Below are 11,584 nucleotides of genomic sequence, written 5' to 3' on the forward strand. Positions count from 1 at the left end.
GTGTGTGTGTGTGTGTTTGTCGCTCTCTTTCTAATAACTTAATTAATAACTGCAGTAGAATGCCTCCGTTACCAGCTTTAAAATGACGTTTTGGTCAAATGAGGTCATGCGGGTACTTTTCGTCTACTGTTTTTCAAATACATTAGCTGTGTCCCAAATCACGTACTTGTGCACTATAACGTTTTTAAGTAATAACAGTGTAAGTAGTGTGTTCACACTGAAAATTCCCAAAAGAAAAAGTGCATTTAAAATACCCGGATGATGCACTAAATTAACGGAAAAAAACGTGCTGTGAAATGTTGGACATTTCATGCACTCATCTGTCACAGCTGTAATGACGTAGTGGATGGGGAGGTACTAGATTCTGATGTTTAATGACTAAATAACCATGTAAAATTCATACACTACACCGTTGAGTACATAGTGCATAAGTACATAGTGTATAGTGCATCATTTGGGAATTTCGGACATACTACTCTTTTCGGTGTACTCTTTTTTGCATACTAATATAGTAGAGAAGTATTCGATTTCGGATGCAGCAAGTACTTTTCTGTCACTGTCAGTTTAATGCTGTCTTCACATGCTATTTGAATTATCGCAAACTAGCTTACTACTTAAAACATCTAACCATCAAAATTTGAATGCAATGAGCTCGTATTCACGACTTGTAGTAAGGGGAAGTATGACATTTCGGAAAGCACGTGAAGGCAGCATAACTCAAGTATAGACGACTTGAATGTAATTTGAAGTATATTCCTGAGAATTACATTTTTAAAAAACACACAGAAAGTACCTCTTTTTTTTGTAAGGGATGAAAGGATTCCAGTTTTGGGATTAACTATTTTGAGAAAAGGGAAGACAAATAACTTAAATGTTGTAGGCTACTAGCCTTCGCAGTGGCAGATGTAGCCTATTCTTTTGAACGAATACACTTCAGTGAGCCTCTTTCTTGACTGTAATAGTTTCCAATTTGGTTTGTGATGATGTGGCCCCCGAGGTGACATCTGTGAGGAGTTCATTAACTTGTAACCCACAGCAGATGGGTGTTTATTCACAGTAAGTTTACATATACATTGACCACATGGAGAGTTTATGGACCCCACCCTTACTTCAAATTGTACTGGTTTTAAAGCATTTTTTTTTTTGTCTCATGCAATCAAGTTTTGTCCAGCTGTCTTTCAACATAATCATAAAACTGTAACAACACACAATATAACAGTAACTGTGGAAAGATCCTTCCTAGGCATCACTTTCCCACTGGCACCAGCCATATTTCCCACTCACTTTTAAAATTAAATTTCAATGCAATGAACAAAAAATGCATTTCATTAATGATTTATTCGTTTTTATCAAGAAATTGTAATGTGTGTAGGCCTAATGTATGCTTCTTATTATCTTCTGGAAATCATTTTTAGGTCCACAGTCAGGTACATTAGGATCTGGACGTCAGCTTTTTGACTCTTCAAACATGATAAATGCAGCCTGTTTGGAAGATCTGGCTTCTTTTTTTCCCCTCAGAGGCAACAGTTATACAGCTTGCAGCATCACGGTTAATTGTCCGTGACTCAAATTAAACCGTTTTGGCAGAGCCTACCTGAAGAAAATGTTTATTCATGTTCTTTCTGAGAGCTTGTTTGAAGTGGTTGCAGTGCCTGTAGCGTTGGACAGAGCGATGCCATTTGCACCTGTCAGAAAGACTTACAGCTGCTTCCAATGATGTCACATTCCAATAAGGGCCCTATTCTCTGCTGCCAATTGGCCATATCTGTTGGTGTGCTGTGAAATGACAAATGTTACGTAACAGAGCTTTAGGACCTGACGGGAGGTTGGCGAGGTTCTGAAAGCATACAACGGAACGAAGTGCAACATGAACTGCGTTTTAATAGCACACAATATACACATTATCAATCAGTTGACGATATACTTCAGCTGCTGCAGGATGTGTGATCAACATAAAGTACAAGATGTTAAACCAGGTTTACACAGTGATTTTCTGAGGAACATTTACCAGCAAATCAGACACAATTGGTTTCCACTGCTAGAGATATTTTGTATTGTTATAAGTGGTTGAAAGAAAACTTCAGCACTGAGGAGTATCAGGTACAGAGACATAATTTTCACCAAACATAAAAATAATAATAATAATAAAAAAATGAATCAATAAATAAATCAATTATATACCATATAAATGTAATAGCTATGTGGAGGCTATGCTTTTTATTTAGCTTTTTTGTTCTTTTTTAACTGTAGCTGGTATTATAACCCTTTACACATTTAAACGCCGAAGGTGTCAATACTGAAAATACAGTAAGGTTTCTTATATTTATCATCAATGTTACCATTATTAGATAAACTCACCGACTATGTACACATGAGTTCGTGGCCATGCTAAGATTCTTACCCACAATATACAGTTAAAGCATAAAGCGGTCTGGACGTAAACATCTTGTGCTGAGAATAATAATTTCGCAACTATGCATGGTTTGCAACATTGCTATGAAAAACAAAGTACCTATTTGACAAGAAAGGCCATACATGATGCACTCTGCCTTGAATTTGAAGGAAGGGGAATGGTGTAGATTGTACATAAATACAGATAAGTCTCTCTCTTGTTTTTCAGGGCATCATTATCAGTCAATCACGTTTGAGTAACCTTTCCGATCTCTTCTGCTCCTTTCGCCACACCGTCCTCGTTCTACTCCTCCAGGTCTCCATGCCCAAGCTTTCTGTGCTTCCAGCTCAGTCTCTCTCTTCTTTCTCCTCAAATAGGACGAGATGTGAGCTATATGAACAGCTGCTGTAGAGTTCCATGATATCACAGTGGGGTCATGGGTCGGGGGGACGTGTCACCGGTGAGGGAAGCAGCAGGAGGCACAGAGACACAGTGTGACCACATGAATGTGAATAACCCCGTTTGGATGCGTGCGTGTGTGTGTGTTTTCATCAGGGTAGGTGTGTGTGGAGCGTGGCTAGCAGCTTTGTGGTCTTTGTTCTATCGTAAAATGTCTTTTTTTTATTATTATTACTGGCTGGCCCGAACAGAGGCGAGGTGGTCGCTGTGTTGGTTCTGGGCGCGGAAGCGCAGCCTCTGCTTGTTGGATTTCTTCTTCTGTTCTTTGGTCCGGTGGCCCTTCCCCGAACCCCCTACAGCAAAGCGAGGAAAGAGAAAAACGCATTAATTCTAGATTCAATTTGATTGGAAACAAAAAAAAAAGTAAAACTTTTTCTGATTTGTGATCAGGGGTGTAGCAACCGTTATGACGTCACACCCATTTTTTTTAGGCTATTTGAGTAATAATCAAGAAAAAATAGCTTTTCCGGTTGCATAAAACAATACATTTAGGACCAAGCAGAAGCTTTACCTGCAACATAAGTTGATTAATATTCATGTTTAAAAAGCCAGGCTAATCAAATCCCCGCCGTCAGAGTCATTAGGCAGGAAGCCATCTGGTTGTGTGAATCATTTGAACTAAATTACACTGAAACTAAAAACAATATGTACATTACCATTCAAAAGTTTGGAGTCAGCAATACTTTTTTTTAATATTTTTGAAAGAAGTCCCAAGAATGCTTTTATTTGATCAAAAATACAGTAACATTGTGAAATATTTAGTGCTGTCAAATCGATTAATGGCGATTAATTGCATCAAAATTAAAAGTTTGTGTTAACAACGTGTGTGTGTGTGTGTGTGTGTGTGTGTGTGTGTGTGTGTGTGTGTGTGTGTGTGTGTGTGTGTGTGTGTGTGTGTGTGTGTGTGTGTGTGTGTGTGTGTGTCTGTGTGTGTGTGTGTGTGTGTGTGTGTGTGTGTGTGTGTGTGTGTGTGTGTGACCTGGTAATCCCTACGTTATGGGGACAAAATGTCCCCACAAAGATGGCAATATCCGAAATCCTTGTCCTTGTGGGGACATTTTTAGGTCCCCATGAGGAAAACATCTTATAAATCACACAGAAGGAGTTTTTTTGAGAAAGTAAAAATGCAGAATGTTTCCTGTGATGGGTAGGTTTAGGGGCAGTGTAAGGGGATATGAATGTGTATTCAAATATACATCATAATTATACACAGTACACACGTTGTAAACACGTTATAAATTTTATTTTGAATGCCATTACTCGCGATTAATCAGTTTAATTAGCTAAGTATTAATTTAAAAAATCTTAATGACCCACAACCTTTTGATCGGTAGTGTCCCAAAAAAATATGATGTAAATATATCTGAGAGGTCACGTTAACCAAAAATGTTCCGTCACTGATAGAATTTTTGTAGCAGTGACGGGAAATCTGAAAGTCGTTACACTAAAGCCCCTTTCACACTGCGATTCCGGCAAATACACGGATAATGCGACCCGGCATTTGTTCCTGGGCCGGTAGATTTGGTCCATTCTCACTGCCAGCGAAATACCGTAATATGTGCGCTTTCACACACAACCCGTAACGGTCCTGGCACGTGACATCCAGATGTGACGTATAATGGCGAGCGATCTCAGCTTCAGCGCGGATAGTAAGGAGCTCCGTGGTCTCGACTTGTGTCCAGTTTGCGCACATTTCTGCTTGTTTAATTTTAGTTTCTTTTGTATACGAACACTCTCTGCGTTTAAAACACCGACGACTCTTCTGGCACTGCAGGGTTGTATTATTGAAAAAACAAGCTCTAGGAGTCGCACGATAACTACGTACACGTTGCGGCATTAGTTTTGGCTTTTGTTCACAAAGCGCTCGTCCCGGGTCGAATCCCGCAATGTTACTAGGTCCCCGACCCGGGTTCAATTCGGTAATCAATTCCGGGACGTGGTTGCTTTCACACAGAAGGCGACCCGGCATTGTTCCGGGAATATTGCGGGTCCGACGTGCAGTGTGACTTGGTGACTATCAAGTTAATATCATCAAATGTCTTTTGTTCTTCGGTTGAAACACTCCGGTCGAGCGATTACATAAGAGACATGATACCGTTTTCAGTAAGTTCTGCATAGTTCAACACATTTTCTGATGTTCATTCATGTTTATTTCAATTCTGTAATGTAGTAAAGAGGAAGGGTTGATCGTGTTCACTCGCGCTCAGCTTTGCTTGAACTGATGCGCTACCTCTCGTGCAACACTAAAGAGCGACAAACGATATTCATTTCGTTTGAATTTTGATTCAAATGGACAGAATTTGAAAGCTGGGACTTTGTTTCATATCCAAAATAACCAAGCACATAGATTATTGCAATTTATTGGACAAACAATCATGATGAAGCCTGAAAAGTGACCCGTGTGTGTTCAAATTTCTCTTCATAAATAAATAAATGCATTTATTATTATTATTATTATTATTAAAGCTCACAATGAAAGCAAGTACAAGAATCGTTTAACTCACTCAAAGCATGTTTTAAGATTTTTTTCCCCTCTTTTTTACCATTTTGTGCAGTGACAGTTAAAGGGTTAAAGTACCACGCAAGACCTTTAGTTGCCCCAGTGAATGATATTTTTAATGATTTAAAGACAGAGCAGAACCCCAAACCAAATGAACCTTTCTTCACCCCTTCTCCCCTCCTCACACTCCAGTGGAGCAAAGTGCATAACACTCGTTCACTTTTCAGCCAGGCTTCTCAGACCAGAATTAATGCAAGCCAGGTGTTGCAGGCAAAGCATTGTGGGAAAGACTGTGTGGCATATCGCACACAAAGAAGGGTGGCTTGCTAAATCCAACAGTGGCAAATAAGATAACGAGCTGCGTATGATTGAGTGTGTGAACGTTCGAAGGAGAAAGTGTGACTGAGAGGCACAGAAAATTTGTCAGCAGGGGAAAAACGAGTCAGACTTGGATGCCGGGTGGTATCTGGATGCCGATCTGGCACACATTCTCCGCTAGCTGTGCTACGGTTCACATACAGGCTGCAGAAAAGAATCTTTCTATAGCCGTATTTCAAGGCCTGGTTCACGGTTTTATTATTGCACTTGTTCAGGCCATTTAGCACCACAAAATGAGGCAAGACTGCATAATGTGTGGTGACTTTATCTCAAGTGGGCCTCTCTCTCAAACGCAGTCCCAACTCTTGGCTCGCTCGCAGCTGCCCGATTGCCATTCCCAACCTCACGATGCGAATTCTCAGAAAATGATTTTCTTAAGTGGAAACAACCCTGAGAAAATGCTCTTTTGGTGGCACGAGAAAAAAAAAATCTTAATCGTCCACTGGCAATTTCCTGCAATTAATACAATCGTTCTATTTTGGGATGTATTTCTTGCGGTTGTGCAATTTGGCACAATGCAAAAATGTTGTCTTTACACGGCGGCTCGTTATGCCTTCAGAAACGCCTCGAAAAGCCCTCGGGGTACGATTTCACTGAACCGAATCTCCATGCGCCTCACATAAAAACTACAGCAACAGCTAAACCGTTGAACCTCTTCGATAAATGTCGCTTCCAATTGCTCCAAGTGAGCTAGAATGGATTTACTCAGGCACAATTTGCAAGTCCGTAATGACCACAGGCAATATCATTTCGTTTTCAATTTTAAGAGGCCATTTTGATTTTAAAAAAAAAGAAAAAAAAGTACGCTTTATAAACATAGTATACTCTGCAATGATCCAATTGGGGGTGCAGTTTGATGGCAGTAAAGAGTAGAGGTCCACATTAAAAAGTCCTATGTTGCAGGCCAGAGCACATGTTCTTTCCTCACCAACCATTAGAACAATATCCTGTCTCATTAAGTTCTGTTTATAGTAGTGGAGAGCAGTGTGATTAACTAGAAGAGAACTAAACCTCAGGCTGATCAAATCATTTCAAAGACATCAGTCAAAAGGACAGGTTCTTCCAAAGGACTACTGTAGTAAATATTTGTCAAAGGCATTGCAAGTAACCAGATCCCAGCTAACAGGGATTGTTCTCGGCGCTTTGGCTGAGGTTGGGGCAAGGTTCTCTCAAAGGTACAAACAAGCATTCTTCCAGTAACATTACAAACTTTCTTTAATAATGTTCTTAAAACGTTAGCACACCATCATTATTTATACATCTTGGACAAATTTACCATGGTCAACGGTAAACCAGTTTTCCTTTTTTGATCGGTTCCACCTTCAATATATTTTTATTTTTTATAATAACACTGCTAATTTGACTGTTGAACCTGAAATGCCTGATTTAATTTCATAAATCTGTCTCAAGAAATGTAGATCATGTAGAAGTTCCAACAAATAACATTCAATTATTTCAATTACATCCATTGGATGCGCAAATCATCATTGATTTGTGAATTTTGAAAAAAAAAAATGCTGTTGGATAGTTCATAATATTTCATAACTGACAGCTAGAGGGCAACCAAAACTAACTGAAAGCCTTGTGTCTGTGCAGGTCAAAACAATGCCTGACATGGAAAATCATATCAAGATGTCTGCAGCTATTTAATGTGCCTCAACCTGAATTGAACGATTGTTTGAATTAGGACTGTGTTCGCAGTTTTCATCTAATATTTACAATTAATTGCCAAGTCCAATTAGCAAGGTTCACAGAGTGAGGTCAAGACAACACTGCCTTTTGCTACAACCCCGCAGTTTGAATTACCGCGGAGAGACGCGAGGGGAAAAACTGATGTGTTTTTAGCATTTCTGATTGGGAAGGCTGAAAGCAAACATATGCCAGAATGGTTTTTTATCTATAAACACTGGTTCAGTTTGCCTTCTTTTTCAGTGGAATTAAAAAAAGAAATCTTTCCGACGCTGATTACTTTCCTTTTGTAGATAAAACAAGCATCTGCCAAAAGACACTCAGTTTTACATGACTTTTAGCATCAAACAAATAAACAAGTTAGTGCTAATCAGAAACAGTGTACTTGTGTGTGCTCTAATGTTCCCATATCTGCACGGAAAATTGATTACCACTCCATGGCAACAATAGAGAGAGTTTTCCCCTGAGTGTATGAGTGTCAAGAAAAGAGAGCAAAGTAAAGAGAACACAGGTGTAAGTTGAAACACATTCTGTACTGTACGTCCGCGTGATTTCCTCATAAATTTCTTTCTTCTCATGGTTTCTGCCACACGCATGGATATGATCTGCTGAAACACCTGGCAACGGGAAACGGTAGGCCGCTGGGTGGAAGTTCCACTCCAACCACAAATTCCTTCAGCGCATTATTTGACATATTATTCTCTCCTTTCCATCCGCTACCTAGCTCTGACTGCATGCATTTATTTTCTTTAATTTCATTAAAGTAACACGTATCATATAAATGTTAATTTTTTAAGCTTGTAACGGTATTATCAAGAGGAAAAATCTTGCCCCATACGCAACAAACTGCAATGCACTGTGTATTCTGACACTTTTCTATCAGGTTTAACTTCTTGAGCAATTTGAGCTACAGTAGCTTGTCTGTTTGTTCGGACCACACGGGCCAGCCTTCGCTCCCCACGTGCATCAATGAGCCTTGGCCACCCATGACCCTGTCGCCGGTTCACCACTGTTCCTTCCTTGGACAGCTTTTCATAGACACTGACCACTGCAGACGGGGAACACCCCACAAGAGCTACAGTTTTGGAGATGCTCTGACCCAGTCGTCTCTAGCCATCACAATATGGCCCTTGTCACACTCACTCAAATTCTTACACTTCCATTTGATCTGCTTTTAACACATCAAATTTGAGGACAAAATATCCACTTGTTGCCTAATATATCCCTCCCACTAACAGGTGCCGTGATGAAGAGATAATCAGAGTTATTCACTTCACCTCTCATAACAACCCGATCACATGTAAATGCGTATAAATAGTACGAGTGTGCAATGTCGTGGAATGTATACGCCAAAACTCATTTTGGCGTGCATATGATACGTTGTTTTTCGTGTGTATATGATACGCACTTTATGGCGTATATATGACACGCTCTTGGGTAGGTTTAGGGTAGTGGGGTGGGGGGTTCGTATGTATAATATGCCATAAAGTGCATATCATATGCACGCGAGAAAACGCGGGGCATAAACACATTCCACAACATTGCACACTCGTACTATTTACGCATTTTAAGCCTGATCTGTGAATAAGCTGGCAGTATGGAATTTACATTTTTTTTAATGATTTTGAAATCCAGCATATAGCATTAGTTCTGGCATGTTAGTCAAGCTCGCATCAGCTGACTGTCAGATGATCACGTCTACCTATCTACCTATAGGAATACAATGCCTATCACAGCATATAAGTTCCTTCAGTATTATCAGCAGCTATTGTGTTTCTCCGGAGCTTATTACCCTCCTCCATCCCCAGCTCCTCCACTCATCAGTCAGGATTTGGCATTCTGATTCCCCCTGAATCAGACTACATTCCCGAATTAGGTTATACATTTTATTATTGGCATTAATGCTATCTGCAATACATTGTTGCTTCTGTTCTGTTTACCCACCGGGGGGGGGGGGGGGGGGGGGGGGGGGGGGGGAATCGCTGCTCTCCCTGCTCTTATCATTTCTATTATGCTGATTTAGTGCTTAATTACATTATTATTGGTGCTCAGTTATTAATAATGTTTATTATAATTATTATTATAAACTTATAAATATTTTAAATTATTATAAGTAACTTTATACCAAATGCAAAAAAATTAATACATACATATTATAAATAAATATGATTATATTTAAATATTTAAATTGAATGTATATAAAATATTTTTGTGCTAAATGCATATAAATAAATATTACCTAATGATTATCTGTATTAGTACGAATGCATATCAATGTTTAAAGGAAGTGTATGTAAGATTGTGGCCAAAACTGGTACTGCAACCATTTATCCCCCTCCCCCCGGATGCCGAATCACTACTGACTTTGTGATTGGTAGATAGGTGGAGGGTGGAGCTTCAGGCCAAAACATCAACATCAGCTAAGGGCTGCAGCAACAACTTTTAAAGCTACACTGTGTAACTTTTTTAGTTTATTCTTAGCTAAAAACACTTAGTTCTTTCAAAAATATATGTGCTCATTAATGTATATTTACTTCTTTCAAGTAATAAAGTATTCTCGTAAGTTTATAATACAGGTGAGGGGTTTGAAAGTCTTGAAAGTACATTAGCCAAAGAGGGACATACCCATAAATTCGAGCTTCGCCTTTCGCGTTGGCACCGTCTTGAATGTGAAGAGGGGAATTGCTATGTTAATCTTGGACTAAACCGGCCACCGTAGGAGTTAAAACGAAATCAGAATTGAGAGGAACAGAAACTATTATTCACTGGATGGTCATTTACATTTTCACCGCTAGATGGGGGAAATTATCACACAGTGTAGCTTTAAATGACTATCCTGGCCAGACTACTGTTGTCAGTGATATAAGTTTTTAAAATTAACATTATTTCTTAATGTCTAGGGACATATCAGGGCCATTTTATGATTAATTGAAATACATTTCTTACATACAGTTCGTTTAAAAATAATATAATTAAAATAAAGTAAAGTAATATGAAAAAACAACATACAATAATGTTGATCCTTTGAAATGATAAAAAAATATATTCCTGTTATGGTTCATTTGAAAAGGCTTCTCATAAGCCCCCCCCCCCCCCCCCCCCCCCCCCCCCCATCAAAACAGTGGCAAAATGCATAAAAGGTCCCATATTCCATCTAGGCCTGACAGTGAACTGCTGAAAAGATGCTGATGAAGCCGTGACCAAATGAAAAGACGTGCTTCCAGCCTTAAAATCCAAACCAAAGTGACTTCGTCTGCATGACTCAAGTAGTTCAGGAATCGAAAGGCCTAATCTTATCAGCAAAGCATGTGGTTTAAGGAAATCGATTCCTGACCTCAGGAAAGCATTACGAACGAGCGGTAAATGGGCCTCTCTGTGAAGGCTCTTCTTTTGCTCAAGAACCTTCTCATCTTTCAAGGGGTCAACAATTAATAATTGCCTTCTCTGCTGATCTTTAATCTCATCCACTCCCCCAAAACAGCAAGAGAGAATGAGGAGGAAAGACGCAAAATGGAAAACATGCTATGAGGCTTCTTGTGGAAGTAAGAGATGATACAACTGCTGTTTTGGTGGTCTATCATTTTCATAAAGACACCAAACGCAAAGTCATTATTTGTGAGTGAAGGAGAGGACCACTGGCGCCAACAAGATTTGATTTCAGTAGCAGAAATTGGATTAGCAGCCATTAAGGGCCTCCTAACACATACATTTATAATGCTGTGAAGAGATGCGTAACTGCAACCAGCTCCCCTTGACTTACACTGTGGACAAAATGTCTGGAAGGAGATCCAGTGAACCTGGAATCACAAAACGGTTGCATCAGTTTTACACACAGCATCTCAGCGCAAAACCCTGTTTTATCCTGCAATCCAGATTTACAGGTCTCATAATGTCTTGTTTCTAAATAAATTAAACTAATTATGGATTACAGCATTTTTTTAAAGGTCAGAACTAATTCCCTGGTGCAATTAATGTTGTAATTAACCCAATTTAATTGTGTTTTGTGTATTTTATAATCACCATAGGAACAGTTATTCATCACATGTTAGGTGATGAAAAAAATCAAGAAAATAAAATCAGTAATAAAACAGGCATATATAGGCTACACCAGGTTGTTTGTACGAAACATATAGGTATACAAATAAACAAATAATAATAATTAAAAT

The 11,584-nt window shown here is 39.2% G+C and overlaps 1 protein-coding gene across 1 annotated transcript in view; it reads right to left on the minus strand.

Annotated features, from left to right (window-relative positions):
• Positions 1-1,864: 1,864 nt before the first annotated feature.
• Positions 1,865-11,584, minus strand: part of rspo2 (R-spondin 2) — a 76,911-nt gene continuing 67,191 nt past the window's right edge. The window contains exon 5 of the mRNA XM_067449576.1: positions 1,865-3,144. Coding sequence (XP_067305677.1) covers positions 3,023-3,144 — 122 coding nt within the window. The 3' untranslated portion in view covers positions 1,865-3,022. The remainder of the gene's footprint in view (positions 3,145-11,584) is intronic.

This window comes from Pseudorasbora parva, chromosome 7 (assembly GCF_024679245.1).
Source record: "Pseudorasbora parva isolate DD20220531a chromosome 7, ASM2467924v1, whole genome shotgun sequence".
Taxonomy (NCBI): domain Eukaryota; kingdom Metazoa; phylum Chordata; class Actinopteri; order Cypriniformes; family Gobionidae; genus Pseudorasbora; species Pseudorasbora parva.